The 17,448-nt window shown below is 43.7% G+C and overlaps 1 protein-coding gene across 1 annotated transcript in view; it reads left to right on the plus strand.

Annotated features, from left to right (window-relative positions):
- Positions 1-17,448, plus strand: part of LOC126336237 (uncharacterized) — a 97,642-nt gene that overhangs the window by 44,176 nt on the left and 36,018 nt on the right. Inside the window, exon 3 of the mRNA XM_049999727.1 lies at positions 5,189-5,347. Coding sequence (XP_049855684.1) covers positions 5,189-5,347 — 159 coding nt within the window. The remainder of the gene's footprint in view (positions 1-5,188; positions 5,348-17,448) is intronic.

Genomic DNA, 17,448 nt, shown 5'->3' on the forward strand with positions numbered 1-17,448 from the left:
TTAACTTCATTGACTTCGTGACCATCAATCCTGATGTTAAGTTTCTCGCTGTTCTCATTTCTACTACTTCTCATTACCTTCGTCTTTCTCCGATTTACTCTCAAACCATACTGTGTACTCATTAGACTGTTCATTCCGTTCAGCAGATCATTTAATTCTTCTTCACTTTCACTCAGGATAGCAATGTCATCAGCAAATCGAATCATTAATATCCTTTCACCTTGTATTTTAATTCCACTCCTGAACCTTTCTTTTATTTCCATCATTGCTTCCTCGATGTACAGATTGAAGAGTAGGGGCGAAAGGCTACAGCCTTGTCTTACTCCCTTCTTAATACGAGCACCTCGTTCTTGATCGTCCACTCTTATTATTCCCTCTTGGTTGTTGTAAATATTGTATATGACCCGTCTCTCCCTATAGCTTACCCCAACTTTTTTTCAGAATCTTGAACAGCTTGCACCATTTTATATTGTCGAACACTTTTTCAAGGTCGACAAATCCTATGAACGTGTCTTGATTTTTCTTTAGCCTTGCTTCCATTATTAGCCGTAACGTCAGAATTGCCTCTCACGTGCCTTTACTTTTCCTAAAGCCAAACTGATCGTCACCTAGCGCATTCTCAATTTTCTGTTCCATTCTTCTGTATATTATTCTTGTAAGCAGCTTCGATGCATGAGCTGTTAAGCTGATTGTGCGATAATTCTCGCACTTGTCAGCTCTTGCCATCTTCGGAATTGTGTGGATGATGCTTTTCCGAAAGTCAGATAGTATGTCGCTAGACTCATATATTCTACACACCAACGTGAATAGTCGTTTTGTTGCCACTTCCCCTAATGATTTTAGAAATTCTGATGGAATGTTATCTATCCCTTCTGCCTTATTTGACCGTAAGTCCTCCAAAGCTCTTTTAAATTCCGATTCTAATACTGGATCCCCTATCTCTTCTAAATCGACTCCTGTTTCTTCTTCTATCACATCAGACAAATCTTCCCCCTCACAGAGGCTTTCAATGTATTCTTTCCACCTATGTGCTCTCTCCTCTGCATTTAACAGTGGAATTCCCGTTGCACTCTTAATGTTACCACCGTTGCTTTTAATGTCACCAAAGGTTGTTTTGACTTTCCTGTATGCTGAGTCTGTCCTTCATTTTCCTGCAGCCATTTCGTCTTAGCTTTCTTGCGCTTCCTATTTATTTCATTCCTCAGCGACTTGTATTTCTGTATTCCTGATTTTCCCGGAACATGTTTGTACTTCCTCCTTTCATCAATCAACTGAAGTATTTCTTCTGTTACCCGTGGTTTCTTCACAGCTACCTTCTTTGTACCTATGTTTTCCTTCCCAACTTCTGTGATGGCCCTTTTTAGAGACGTCCATTCCTCTTCAACTGTGTTGCCTTCTGCGCTATTCCTTATTGCTGTATCTATAGCGTTAGAGAACTTCAAACGTATCTCGTCATTCCTTAGAACTTCCGTATCCCACTTCTTAGCGTATAGATTCTTCCTGACTAATGTCTTGAACTTCAGCCTACTCTTCATCAGTACTATATTGTAATCTGAGTCTATATCTGCTCCTGGGCACGCCTTACAATCCAGTATCTGATTTCGGAATCTTTGTCTGACCATGATGTAATCTAATTGAAATCTTCCCGTATCTCCCGGCCTTTTTCAAGTATACCTCCTCCTCTTGTGATTCTTGAACAGGGTATTCGCTATTACTAGCTGAAACTTGTTACAGAACTCAATTAGTCTTTCTCCTCTTTCATTCCTTGTCCCAAGCCCATATTCTCCTGTAACCTTTTCTTCTACTTCTTCCCTACAACTGCATTCCAGTCGCCCATGACAATTAGATTTTCGGCCCCCTGTACATACTGCATTACCCTTTCAATATCGTCATACACTTTCTCTATCTGTTCATCTTCAGCTTGCGATGTCGGCATATATACCTGAACTATCGTTGTCGGTGTTGGTCTGCTGTCTATTCTGATTAGAACAACCCGGTCACTGAACTGTTCACAGTAACAGACCCTCTGCCCTACCTTCCTATTCATAACGAATCCTACACCTGTTATACCATTTTCTGCTGCTGTTGATATTACCCGATACTCATCTGACCAGAAATCCTTGTCTTCCTTCCACTTCACTTCACTGACCCCTACTATATCTAGATTGAGCCTTTGCATTTCCCTTTTCAGATTTTCTAGTTCCCCTACCACGTTCAAGCTTCTGACATTCCACGCCCCGACTCGTAGAACATTATCCTTTCGTTGATTATTCAATCTTTTTCTCATGGTAACCTCCCCCTTGGCAGTCCCCTCCCGGAGATCCGAATGGGGGACTATTCCGGAATCTTTTGCCAATGGAGAGATAATCATTACACTTCTTCAACTACAGGCCACATGTCCTGTGGATACACGTTACGTGTCTTTAATGCAGTGGTTTCCATTGCCTTCTGCATCCTCATGTCGTTGATCATTGCTGATTCTTCCGCCTTTAGGGGCAATTTCCCACCCCTAGGACAAGAGAGTGCCCTGAACCTCTATCCGCTCCTCCGCCCTATTTGACAAGGCCGTTGGCAGAATGAGGCTGACTTCTTATGCCGGAAGTCTTCTGCCGCCAATGCTGATAATTTATCAAAATTTAGTCAGTGGCGGGAATCGAACCCGGGACCCAAGACGTTTTGATTATGAATCAAAGACGCTACCCCTAGACCACGGGTACTGCGCCTGAAAATATTATTGTATTAAAATTTTTTGTTTTTAAAATTCAGTCTTAATCACACCACGTATGTTACAAGAACGTAGGTGACCGGTTTCGGTCATATCACATGACCATCATCAGACCTGTTATTTAATTTAGAAAGTAATAGAGACCTTACTAGATTTACAATAAATTAAGACCGAATGCTTATAGGGACAAAATACAATAAGACGTGTTATACCCATGGCATCCTTCGAAAGTGGTAGGCGGAGCACTCCTCTCAGCTGCTGTGATGTCAGCTGGTGCCAGCAAGTGACGAGCATACGCTTAAGTACGAAGATGCTCCACCTACCTCTTCTCCCTCCATCTCACATCAACCAATCAGTATAAAAATGGGTTCACATAATCGTCAAAATGTAAAAAAAAAAACAAAGTACGGTAATAACACAAAAATAGTTATGTATAGTATCTCTTTACAACCATGGAACAGTATAAAATATCAATTAAAACTTTAAAGTAACTGTACAGACGATGTATAGTCAGTGTGCCCTCTATGGGCTGAGGTGGTCCTACCACAGTGGTTTCAAAGTCAACGATGTTGTGGAGGTCTTTGACATTGCGGCATCATATCGTTATGTGAGTTGTGACTTGACTGCAAGTATGTATCTATGCTAGATTCAGTCTGTCTGTCTTTTATTAAAATGTCATGAAACTGATTTACTGAAAGTGGAGTCATATTTCGTAATATTTCTATTTGGAAGTTTAAAACTGTGATACAAATATTTACATACTGTCCTAAGGTACATTTCTGCTATGGATACAACTGGGTCCTATGATTTTCTGAACCAAACGGAACATATGCGTTCACAGCATTTCGTCAAAAAGATCATAAAAATGTTTTTCACAAAAATCTAATTGTTCATTGAGAAGCACTGACGGTTCATCTCTATAATGGGCATATATCTCGATCTCCTCCAAAATATTTAATAATAATCCTTTATTCGCGTAATGAAGGACTTGTAAATTCTGTTGTACCGTCCCTTCGGCATGCTTATTAAAAGTTATGTGATGGCCAAAGATTGATTTTGCTCGTGCGGTACCTGATGTTTTGCAAAGTATTCTTAGTTTCAAATGCTATTGTTATTTCAGAATTGTTAAATAGATTACTGATCCTATCTAATATGTTCCCCATGTAGGTCATTTTTGGGTATTTATGAGCTTCTATTAGTGGTGTACTTAGTGATTGTTGCATTTTATTAAACATAATGTCAACTTGACGTGTATCAAAAGAACTGGTCTTTGCAATCTGTTTTAGAATAGTTGTTTCTTTTTTAATTTCATTTTCTTCAAGGGGTAATTTTAACAACCGGCCACTGTTCCAAAAATGTTTATTAAAATTATCATTTAATCGCACACCTGTTTGTTATAAGTGCAAATTTTATGATATTTTACAATTTGTTCCCAGATATCATTTCGACCATTCGGACTATTCCTATTTTTTTCTCATTTCTCTTCATTGGGTTATTCAGATATCTATCTGTCGCTTATGCCTTTGTCCCGTATTGTGCGCGGGGTTGGTGCGGTTAAATCGGATTTGGTACGTTAATTTGAAGAGGTGGCCGGATGTCCTTCCTGCCGCCACCCCCTCCCCCTCCTCCCCCCCCCCCCCCACCCCCGGGACGGAATCAGAGTACCCCATCTGTCTGCGTCGAGTGTAAATCATGGAAATGTGCGAATGTGTTTCAAATGTCTGTGAGTCGTGTAACTGAGGCGGGACGTGGGGACCAGCCCGGTATTCACCTAGAGGGATGTGGAAAACTGACTAAAAACCACATCCAGGCTGGCCGGCACACTGGCCCTCGTCGTTAATCGGCCGAGCGGATTCCATCCGGGGCCGGCGAGCCTAACCGAGTCTAGGAAGTAGCGCACTAGCGGTCTCGGCTAACCCGGCGGGTTGTTATTCAGTTATCTCTTCAGGGGTATTTCTGAATCGTTCTTGAGGTACGCCAATATGTGTTTTATCTTAAGGAAGCATGTCGCTAGACATTGTGTACATCACTGACGATAGAAAAAAGGTAGAGACTATGTTTAACTAAGTTTAAAAACTATAGAATTACATTAGAAACTGATGATCATATGTCCTCTGAGTGTTTTAAACCAAAGATTTATGGAGGTCACTATGTAGCTTCGATGTGGTTGAAGAGCACGTAATATTAGTTCTAATTTACAGTGTGAATGGTGTTTACTAATTTCTAATACTTCTCATGGTCAGGGACTACAATTATATCTTGTTACGTTCAGAATAATGAAACTATGTTCCTGTGTATGTAGACAAATTCGAGTTAGCGTCGTTGTAGTGCATATATTTGTTATAAAAATTGTTTTGTAGAATCAGAATTAATGAGTAAAACACATAGTTTGACTGTATTTTGATATGTTAACGACTAACAAGTAAACATGTTTTGTACTAACAGTACATCTTATTTCCACAGACCAATGTAAAGACCTACATGTGGGGTAGTACTGGTGGTTGGGGCGAATTGTATAATGTGACACACTACGATCTTATACGGTACATGATGAACAACTTCCCAAACGTCTTCGCGATTTTCTTCGGTCCCATGGGCATCACAGGAAAGCCAGTTCCAGTTGTACGTATGAAAAACTCATACAGTTAGTCCAGAGAGAGTTAAAGCTTTCTATTAAGTAAAAGTGTTTTTATTTATTTAACGCGATGATTGTTTTATTTTTAATGTTTATTTTACTGCCATTGCTTATTTACATTTTTGCGACAAGGCTTGCTCGTACTGTATATTAAATTTTGCTGTCTTGTTATCTGGACTGTATATCACTTGTATTTATTTATCAGACGGTACCTTGTGAAAAGGTAAGGGATACTGTAACGTATCGCAGCTGCTATGTATTTCCGCAATACGCTGCTGTGTATTCCTTCGGCGTTGAATCTGTATTTGTTGCCGACGATTACCGCTGCGATTTCGTTCATGCTCACTGCTTGGTCTTTATCGACCAGAATGACGATTTCATAGTTGGCCAAGAGACATCTTAAGGACATTCACCACATTAAACCGGCTCACGAGTAGGTGTAGTTCCCGGACGGTTTATCGTCGTGGGTCCTAGATGGTAGTGGAATGCTGCTCCACTTCAAGTTGTGGCAAAATACGAATATCCTTGTTTGAATTTTGTCATTTGATATGGTGTCGGCTATTGGGATCCAACTCATTGATAACCTTTTGTTAGACGTTAAAACATGGTCTACATCTACACTGACGGAAAAAAGTCGCAACACCAAGGAAGAGTTGAGCGACACCAACAAAAGTTGGTAAGGTAGTTTCTACACCTGAAAGGGAAGTCTATTCAAATATTGCGCCAGTCTCATAAGGGTGACGCTAGTGGCGCCACTATGAGGAGGCAAGTCAGGTTTGCTTTACACGCACGCTGTAACGGTCGTAAGCGTTACTTATCTTTGAGACTGGACATGGTGAGTAAATGTTAGTCGAGAATATCTTCGAGACCAGAAAGACGCCGTTATTGACATCTCACTGAGTTTGAACGAGGATATAGAATAGGGCTACGAGAAGTTGGATGTTCCTTCTGCGATATTTAGAAAGACTTGGTAGGAACGTAGCGACGTACACATTTGCTGGCAGCTATGGTCACAGGAAGGTGCGGTCGCGACAAGTAGACCGGGCTGCGGACGGCTAACTGGTACTACCGAGAGGGAAGACCACGTGTTCGGCGCATGGGTCCGGTCCATCGTACTGCATCTGCATCAGCAAACTGAGGAGTGACACAACGAACTGTTACAAGTCGGTTACTTCAAGGACAGCTCCAGGCATGCAGTGTGCGTTCCACTGACTCCAAACCACCGCCATTTGCGAATTCAGTGATGTCAAGAAAGAGCCCATTCGAGGGCAGGGCGCCCGCATCTCGTGGTCGTGCGGTGGTGTTCTCGCTTACCACGCCCGGGTTCCCGGGTTCGATTCCCGGCGGGGTCAGGGATTTTCTCTGCCTCGTGATGGCTGGGTGTTGTGTGATGTCCTTAGGTTAGTTAGGTTTAAGTAGTTCTAAGTTCTAGGGGACTGATGACCGTCGATGTTAAGTCCCATACTGCTCAGAGCCATTTGAACCATTTTTTCGAGGGCAGGGTGGAGGTCTGTGGTGTTTGCAATGGTTAGAAGGAGGGTAGCTGAGAGTCTGCAAACATCCTGTCTGCATGCTAGTCACACTAGATCTACATCTGTAGTTATGGTCTGGGGTCCGAATTCAGATTACTGCAGGAGGACTCTCATGGTTATCCCAGTCACCCTGACTGAAGATTTGTGCATTTATCTGGTGAATCAATCTGTCGTGCTGCTATTCAAGAACAGGAGTCCAGCGAGTGATTTCCAACGTGATAACGTTGCTGTAACGCCACATGCTCTACAGAGTGTCGATATGATTCCTTGACTTACTCGATCACCAAATCTGCCTCCAATCGATCACATATGGGATAATATCGGATAACAACTCCAACTTCATCCACAAACAGCTTTAATCGTCCCTGTATTGACCTACCAAGTGCAACAGTCATGGAACTCCACCCCACAAACTGACATCAGGCACCGGCGCCATACAATGCTCGCACGTTTGCATTCCTGCATTAAACATTCTGGTGGTTGCACCGGTTACAAATGTACCAGCACTTTACATTTGTAATGGCTAATATCGCGCTTACATTAATGTGTCATAAAAAAAAATTATCACTTAAATGTGTTGCGTAGACAAATGTATTCCCGAAATTTCGTTTCTGTACGTTAATTGTTTTTTAGTTCTGGGATTTTTTTCATTAGTGTATATCTATATCTGCATATATACTCCGCAAGCCACAGATGTCGCGTGGCAGAGGATACGTTGCACCACCACCAGTCACTGCCTTTCCTGCTCCACTCGCAAACAGGCCGAGGGAAAGCGACTGTCTATTTGCCTCCGTACAAGCCCTAATTTCTCTTATCTTCGTCGTCCTTGCGCGAAACGCACGTTGGTGGCAATAGAATCATCCTGCAGACAATTTCAAATGCCAGTTCCCCAAATGTACCGCATAGTGTTTCGTGAGAAGATCGTCGCTCCTCCGTCCATTCTCATATGATTTCACGAAGCAACTACGCATGTTGATCGAAACTACCGGCAACAAATGTAACAGCCCACCTCTGATTTGATTAAGTGACTTTCGTTAATTCAACCTGTTGGGTATCCAAAGCACTTGAGCAGTAGTCAGGAATGGTTCGCCCTAGTGTTCAATACGCGGTCTCCTTTACGGATTAACCACACTTTCCCAAAGCTACCCCAATGAACTGAAGTCGAACATTCGCGTTTCCTACTACCATCCTTTGGTGCTTCTTGCATTTCTTATTACTGTGGAATATTACTGTTAGACATTTAACTGAGTCGACTGTGTCAACAGCACACTGCAGTGCTGTATTCGAATATTATCGGATCGTTTTTCCTATTAATCAACGTTATCTTGCATTTTCCTACGTTTAGAGTGAGCTGCCATTTATTACACCAGCTACAAATCTTGTGTAAGTCACCCTGTTCACGCAAAGACGACGTGATCCTGTACACAACTGTCTCGTAAACAAACAACCGCAAACCTGGTTGAGAGCTGTTGGGCTCCCTAACCGGGTCAGGTGTCCACTACACGCCAGAGGCTGCTACTTGGGTAGCTGACTGTGTGTGGGTCGTACACAAGGATTTTTTAGATTAGGCGACTCTCCAACCCATCCAGAAAACGATATCTGTAGAAAACCGAGATATATCAGTGTAAGCTGGATAGAAACGTACGCACCACGTGAAAGTATTAAAATCCTAGTGGTTAACTGTGGAAGCATTTGCAACACAGTGCCAAAGTTTCAAGTGCTCCTAGAAGGCAGTGAGTTCACATAACACCGGGTACAGAAACAGGGCTAAAACCGAAAACTGACAGCAGTGAAATTTTTGGGGAAAATTTAAGCGTGCACTTAAGGGGTAGACGAATGGGAAATAGAGATGATATATTCGTCGCAGTAGACAAGAAACTCAAATCCACCGAGATAGAAACTGAAGCTGCATGCGTGACTGTCTGGGCAAGACACAGCATCAAGCGTGGGGATAAAATAATACTGGGTCCTTCTATCGACCATCGTAGTCACCTCCAAATGTAACCGAAAACTACAGGTAAAACGTCATTTCGCTTGTACGAAAGTTCCCTAATCATACTGTAACCATCAGAGGAAACTTTAACCGTCCAACAATTAGCTGGGATAGTTACAGGTCTTAATGGTGGGCGTGACAAGACACTCAGATGTGCCGCGAAACATTACTAAATACCTTCTCTGAAAACTAGTTAGAACAGATAGTTCGGAATACACCCATGCTGAAAATATATATGAATTAATGGCAGCAAACAAACCCACCATATTAGAGATGCCCACGTCTAAACTGGTATAAGTGACCACGAGGCAGTTGCAGCAACAATTATTACCAAAGTAAAAAGGGTAACTAAAACTAGCAGAAATATATACAGATTTATACAAAGAAGTAGTAGTGTCACATCTCAGTGAGGAAACTTTTATCTCAGGACAGGGACATATATAGGAAATATGGCTCAAATTTGACCATGCGCTGTATATATATGAACCCAGTAGAACAGTTCGTGACGGGAGGGACTCTTCATGCTATGGAGTAACAGTAAAGAAACTTCTAAAGAAACAGGTATAAAATAAAGCATAAGACTATAGACAGATAGACAGGGAGATGCTGAATGAAACGCATTTGGCTGTCAAAAGAGCAATGCGTGAAGCCTTCAATGAGTACCATAGCAATATACTGTCGAATGATCTTTCGCAAAACCCAAAGAAGTTCTGGTCGTAACGACTATTACTGGCACCAAAATTAGTGTTCAGGCACTCATGGACGAGACAGTTTCTGAAACTGTGGAGAGCGAAACAAATCAGAAATCGTTTAATCTGCTTTCAAATCTTCCATTAAAAAAGAAAACCCAGACATACTGCCCCAATTTAATTTTTGTAACATTGAAAAGATGAGTGAAATAGATATTAGTGTCAATGACGTTGAGAGACAATTGAAGTCGTCAAAACTGAACAAAGCGTCAGGGCCCAGTGGAATCCCTATCAGATTCTATGCCCAATTTGCATCTGAGTTAGCCTCTCTCTTAACTACAATACATCATAGATTCCTCAAACAAAAAGCAGTGCTCAGTAGTTGGTAGAAACACAGGTCACAAGAAGGGAAGCGGAAGTGATCCACAAAACTATCGTCCAATATTCATGACATCCTTTCGTTATAGAATCTTAGAACATTTTCTGAGTTAAAACATAATGTGGTATCTCCAACATAATGACCTCCTTAATTCCATTCAGTTCGGATTTCGAAAACATTGATCATGTGAAACCCAGGTCTCGCTTTTCACACATGACATGACATCCTAAAAGCTATGGAACAAGACGGTCAGGTAGATGCAATATTTCTCGATTTCTGAAAAAACATTTGACTCAGTACCACACGTAAGTTTATTATGAAAAGTATGATCCTGTGGGTTATAAATCGAAGTTTGTGACTGGATTGAAGATTTTTTGATAAGGGTAAGCAGTCATCGACAGAGATAGAGATAGCTTCGAGGGTACCCTAAGGAAGTATGTTGTGTCCCTTGCTGTTCATTTTATGTATTAATCAACTCGCGGACAATATTAATAATAACCTCAGACCTATAGCATACTGTGCAGTTATTTATAGCTAAGTGCAGTCTGTCAAATTGCACAAATATTCAGTCAAATCTTGATAAGATTTCAGAGTAATACAAAGAATGGAAACTTTTTTTAAATGTTCAGAAATGTAAAACTATGGACTTCACAAAAGGAAAAAAACGTAGTACCTCAACTATAATATCAATGAGAAGCAAGTGGAATCGGCCAACTCATACAAAAACCTGGGTGTAACACTTCGTGTGGATATGAAATGGAATGATCAAATAGGCTCAGTCGTATGTAAGGCAGGCGGTAGGCATCGGTATATTGGTAGTATAATAGCGAAATGCATCCAGTCTACAAAGGAGATTGCTTACAAAGCACTCGTGTGAACCAACCTAGAATATTGTTCAAATGTTTGGAACCTGTACCAGGTGGGACTGACAGGGGATATCGAACTATACAGAGAATGTCAGCACGATTGATTGTTGTTGAGGCGTATGAAAAAACGCACCTGAGACAGCCTCGGCTGCATTTGTTGTGGGTCCTATCAAGCTAGATTTACTTGAGGAGGAGGTCGGGCGTTTACTATAACGCACACAACATATTAGTGCATTTTATTATAACTCTTGAATATAGAATACTCAACTTAGATGTATTCCACGTCCACTTGAATGACAATATGCTTTTATTAGTGTCGCAGAGTTCGAGAATACTGTTTATTATTTGATAGTATTGAAGGACAGTCATATATCTATGTACATCTACCTTTAAACTTTGGTACACAGTTCTAAGTAATACTGGCGCCGCTGGATGTGAACTATGTTGCTGCTGCTTCCTTAATCGGCAATCACAGAATGGGGTGAGCGGTGCTGCGCTCAGACGTAAGTAGACACCCAGGAGCGGCGATGTATGGAACCTCTAGAGGGCGTGTCATCGCCGACATCTCTCCTTTGTGGCTGCATCTGACATCGACTGTCTTTAGCTTGTGGTATCGTCGTGAGGTAGCAGCTTTAATCTAGGACCTTACTCTTCGGACGACACCTTAGTCACATGTTTGTGTGACCTTTGAAAGAACTGAACTGACAGACCCCTGGAGACAGTCGTAAATTATCTCGAGAAAGCCTACTTACGAAGTCTAGGAAACTGACTTTGAATGATGACTCTAGGAATATTGCTACAACCTCCTCCAATAGAGATCGCGAGGACAAGGTCAGACTGATTAAAGCACACGCGGAGGCATTTAAACGATCGTTCCTACCGCGCTCCATAGGTGTGTGGAATGGGAAAAAGCCTTAAATACTGGTACAGTGGCACATACGCTGTGGCAGGCAGTTCACGGTGGTTTACAGAGTACGGATGTAGAAAACGAGTAGATCGCTACTCACCTTTTCCATTAGATCATTAATGTATATAGTCACAGGGTTTGTCAAACTGTGTTCTGCGGAACACTGGTATTTCGTGGGAAGTGAATAAGTGCTTCGCGAAAACTATTAATAACATGGCATTTTATATTTTTGACACTGTATTTTTTTAAAAGTTTCATTGTGATGTTTTTGTTTTTAGTTATAATTTAAAACTGAAGTAGTCCATTCATTTCAAATTTTATTAACCTTCAAAATAAACAAGGCGTTCCATCAAAGTACTAGGATTGTCAAAGTGTTCCGTCAGAAAAAAGTATTTGGAACCTCTGGTATAGAGAATACGAGGATTACTAATACTTCCTCTGGGGCAGTCCTGGGATACTTTTGTCTCTGATGGATATTCGCCGACGAGGGTAACGTACTGGGTTTTATTACATTAAGAAGTCTGGAGACCTACTCCATGCGCTTGTACCTTTGTTAAGAGTCTTCAGTGGAGCACCGTGTCAAACGCTTTATGAAATGTAGGAACTTGGGATCTGCCTGCTGGCTTTCATCCATTTTCGTAGAATATCGTGTGAGAAAAGGGTAATCTGATTCGCACGAGTGACTCTTTCTAAATCCGTGCTATTTTGTAGACAGAAGCTTTTCCGGCTCAAGGAAATTTGTTACATTCGAAATCACACTATCTTCAAGAATTCTGCAGCGTACCGATGCTGTAATTTTGTGTGTCCGTTCTTTTACTGTTGTGGTTGGCAGGAGAGCCAACCGTATGGTTAAAGGAGGCCGAAATGCACGCGTTTTATCTCACGCAGTCTGGCGTGAGGTCTGGAACATGACAAGGGAATTAGAATTGAGAAGAACGGACGTAGCTGGTGGATTACTTAACTTTAATCCATTAATGGAGAACGTCGCTCTTTATGGTACATGATTCACAATATCAATAGTACGGATACTGGCGCCTTGCTAGGTCGTAGTAAATAACGTAGCTGAAGGCTATGCTAACTATCGTCTCGGCAAATGAGAGCGTAGAAGTCAGTGAACCATCGCTAGCAAAGTCGGCTGTACATCTGGGGGGAGTGCTAGGAAGTCTCTCTAGACCTGCCATGTGGCGGCGCTCGGTCTGCAATCATTGATAGTGGCGACAAGCGGGTCCGACGTATACTACTGGACCGCGGCCGATTTAAAGACTACCATCTAGCAAGTGTGGTCTCTGGCGGTGACACCACATTCCTCCCCCGCAAATCGGCGTACGGTTGTGGCATAAGACATCCGCCCGCCGTGGGGAGGACCGCATATTGACGTGTGCGACGAGGTGGGGAGCCTAACAACAGGCGAGGCTGTGCCACAAGCACCCTGCCATTCGGACCGCGGGGAGTTAGGAAACGCCTGAAAACCTGCTCCAGGGTGCACGCCAACATGCGGTGTATGCGCCCGTAGGGAGACAGGAGGGGCCGAAGGGTTGACCTCCATCGGGCCGGGGCACCCGACGGGCGAAGACGACATATGGTTCGGAGCGGGCAAGAGTTCCATGTCGGAGGACAACTGGTCACGGGAAGCGATCGGCGGCGCGTGACCCAGGGAGGCGCCCGGCGGTTGCAGCGACGCGTCCACTGCGGGCGTCGCCGGCGGGAGAGCAGGCGGCGGCGGCGGCGGCGCGTCGCCATGGGGCAATATGGAAGGCAGCGTCGGTAACACCTGGGGCTGAGGCGAGCCAGTAGATGGGTCCCCGGGGCGCTGACCGGACGGCACCGTCGCTGAAAGCAGACGGCGAGCGGCAGATCCCGTGCGACGACAGAGGCGCAACTGATTGAGATGTCGACGCACCTCACCAGAGGCCCCCAAAACCAGATACATAGCGCTGCCGAGGCAGCGAAGAATGCGCCCTTCGAGCCAACGCCGTGAACCTCGAGAGTGGCGATAGTAGACAACGTCGCCTGGAGCAAAAGCAGGTGTCTGCCGCTGCACAGGAACCTGATGCGGCGGATGTAGCAAAGACATCAAGGTTCGATGATGACGACCGTGGAGCAACTCAGCCGGCGAGCGACCATCTCGGGGCTGAGAGCGATACGAGGACAAAAAGAGCAATAACGCGTCCTCCCGAGAATGCGACTCTTTCAACTTCAACATCTGTGACTTGAAAGACCTGACCAATCGTTCAGCGGCACCGTTTGACTGTGGCGAAAACGGCGCGGACGTCAGATGTTGAATACCATTGGCCTTGCAGAATGACTGAAATTCTGCGGACATGAATTGTGGGCCATTGTCGGAAACAATAGTCTGTGGAAGACCTTCAATGCAAAAGATAGCGGATAACGCTTGGATGGTGGCAGATGAAGTCGTGGAAGACATCCGGACAACAAAAGGAAAATTACTGATTTAATCTACCACAACCAACCATCGAGCATTCCAGAATGGACCAGCAAAATCGATGTGTAAGCGTTGCCAAGGGGAACTGGCTTTTGGCCATGCAAAGAATTTCCGCGCTGATGCTGATTGTTGTTCGGCACACACCATGCAAGAAGAGCACAATTTGTAATCGCGGCATCGATTCCGAACCAAGTACAGTGCTGACGAGCAAGTTGTTTCGTTCTCACTATACCCCAATGTCCTTGGTGGAGAAGCTGTAAGACAGAGGACTGTAACGAACGTGGTACCACGACTCTGGACTGATCGTTATCAGAACGCAACAGTAAAATACCACGTCGTACAAAAAGTCTCTCCTTGTGAGCAAAAAATCGGCGAACCAACGGGTCCCCCATCCGTGACTTTGACAAGGGCCATTGCGTCGCAACAAAACGCAGAACTGGAGCAAGCACAGGGTCGGCAACTGTGGCTGTAGCTACACGACGAAAATCAATCGGAAACGATTCGACCATGTCATCGGTTTCCGCATCAATGAACATGCAAGCAAGTTCGGAGGAATCGAATGGCCTATCCTCAGCAACACGCAAGCGGGGCAACGCATCGGCGTTTCCGTGCTTAGCAGTGGACCGATACAAGATATCGTAGCGGTACTGCGAGAGGAAAATAGACCAGCGAATGAATTTCTGCTCTGTACGTGGAGGTACAGGCTTGGTCGGATGAAAAAGCGATGCCAATGGTTTGTGGTCTGTGATTATGGTAAAGTGACGACCATAGAAGAAATCATGAAACTTTGTAACACCAAATATGAGAGCCAACGCTTCTTTCTCGATCTGTGAATAATTTTGTTGCGCAGACGAGAGCAATTTGGACGTAAAGGCAACAGGGCGATCGTGCGATCCATCTTTGTGCGCAAGCATAGCACCGATCCCGAAATCCGATGCATCCACCATCAACAAAAGGGGCTTCTGGGGATCGAATAGCGTAAGGCAAGTATTGGAAAGTAACGCCGATTTCAACTGGCGAAAGGCGCCTTCGCATTCCGTCGTCCAGACGAACGGAAAACCTTTACGGCGTAAGCGATGAAGCGGAGCTGAAATGGAAGAGGCGTGTGGAACATATTTATGATAATAATTGATTTTTCCCAGCACACTCTGTAGCTGCTTCAAATTCTGCGGCGACGGCAAGTCTTGTATGGCACTGAGGTGCGTTGGACTTGGATGTATGCCTTGGGCATTGAGTACATGTCCCAAATATGGCAAGTCCCGAGCGAAAAACACACATTTGTCCTTCCGCAAGCGAAGACCATTTTGTCGCAAGACCTGAAATAATGTTCTGAGATTGGCCAAATGTTCTTCTTCCGTCTTTCCAGAGATCACAATATCGTCCAGATAATTTGCTGCAGTAGGGACCGACGCACAAACAGTTTGCAGATACTGCTGAAACAATGCAGGGGCGGATGCACACTCGAATGGCAGTCGTTTGAATCGATACAAACCAAGATGCGTGTTAACCACCAAAACGCGCTGGCATTCTTCGTCCACCGGAATTTGCAAGTACGCATCTGCTAGGTCCAACTTCGAAAAATATTTACCCGTGTAAGTAGGCTGTTTAGTTTTTTTTATTGGTAACGCCACATAGCGCTCTGTATGAAAAATCACTGGCTGTGCTGTGTGTAGTCTGTGGCTGGTTTGCATTGTTGTCTGCCATTGTAGTGTTGGGCAGCGGCAGCTGGATGTGAGCGGCGCGTAGCGTTGCGCAGTTGGAGGTGAGCCGCCAGCAGTGGTGAACGTGGGAAGAGAGATGGCGGAGTTTTGAAATTTGTAAGAATTGATGTCATGAACTGATATATATATATATATATATATATATATATATATATATATATATATATATATATATATATATATATATATATATATATTATGACGTAAGGTAAATACATTGTTTGTTCTCTATTAAAATCTTTCATTTGCTAACTATACCTATCAGTAGTTAGTGCCTTCCGTAGTTTGAATCTTTTATTTAGCTGGCAGTAGTGGTGCTCGCTGTACTGCAGTAGTTCGAGTAACCAAGATTTTTGTGAGGTAAGTGATATGTGAAACGTATAGGTCAATGTTAGTCAGGGCCATTCTTTTGTAGGGATTTTTGAAAGTCAGATTGCGTTGCGCTAAAAATATTGTGTGTCAGTTTAAGCACAGTCATGTATAATTTTTCAAAGGGTACGTTTCACCCGGGCACAGTTTGCCAAACGATCTACCGGGCGGGATAAAGGAAAAGTTGCAATCACTAGTTGTGGATTCACTGGTGCCTTGAAGTCCACACAAAGTCTCAACTTTCCGGAAGGTTTTGGCAAAATGACTAAGGGTGATGCCCAGAGAGAAGCCTGCACACGTTCAATTACAACTTGTGACTCCAAATCTTGTAATGTGTTTGCGACCTCATCACGCAATGCGTGGGGAACATTGCGCGCTCTGAAAAATTTCGGTTGTGCGTTTACTTTCAGTTCCAAATGTGCTTTATAGTTCTTAGCACAACCGAGGCACGGTGCAAAAATGTCTGCAAATTCTTCACATAGACGAGAAACACTGTCTGAAGGCACAGTCTGGTTCACTGATCACTGCAGAAGAAGAACTAAGGACGTAAAATGACACAAGTTTTGTTTGTCCTTTGTATGTTGCAAGAAGGCTGCACTGTCCTAACACAGGGATATCTTGACCGGAGTAGCTATTTAACGTAACATTTGCGGCACGCAACGGAGGTGTGCCCAGCAGTTTGTAAGTGTCATGATTGATCAGTGAAACTGCAGCTCCGGTATCGAGCTGGAATGGTATCACTTTGCCGTTAATGTCCAAGTCTACAAAAGGTTTATTGTCCTGCTGACGACAAGAGCGACTGTCTCGTGCAACGTGAACTGACACTGGTACAGAATCACTTGCGACTTGACGGGAGTTCCGTCGATGTCGACGCACACTATTTTTGGGACGAACACAGTCACTATTAGAGAGAGTGGCACTGGGCGGAGTGGAATGAACTACATGAATTTCCATGGGCGAAGTTTCGCGAGCCTGAGTATCCGCGGTTCGATTCCGAATGCGGCGCGAAGCAAAGGGCATGGAACGGTTTTGAGTTTCCGATCTGAGCTTTTTCTGGCAAACACTCTGAACATGTCCTTTTTTATTACAATAAAAGAAAATAGCTTGGCGTGACGGGCATTTCTCACGCGAATGTTTAGTAGCACACCGCAGGCATGATTTGATCACTGCATTTGCTTGCCGGCGCGGT

This window comes from Schistocerca gregaria, chromosome 2 (assembly GCF_023897955.1).
Source record: "Schistocerca gregaria isolate iqSchGreg1 chromosome 2, iqSchGreg1.2, whole genome shotgun sequence".
NCBI lineage: Eukaryota > Metazoa > Arthropoda > Insecta > Orthoptera > Acrididae > Schistocerca > Schistocerca gregaria.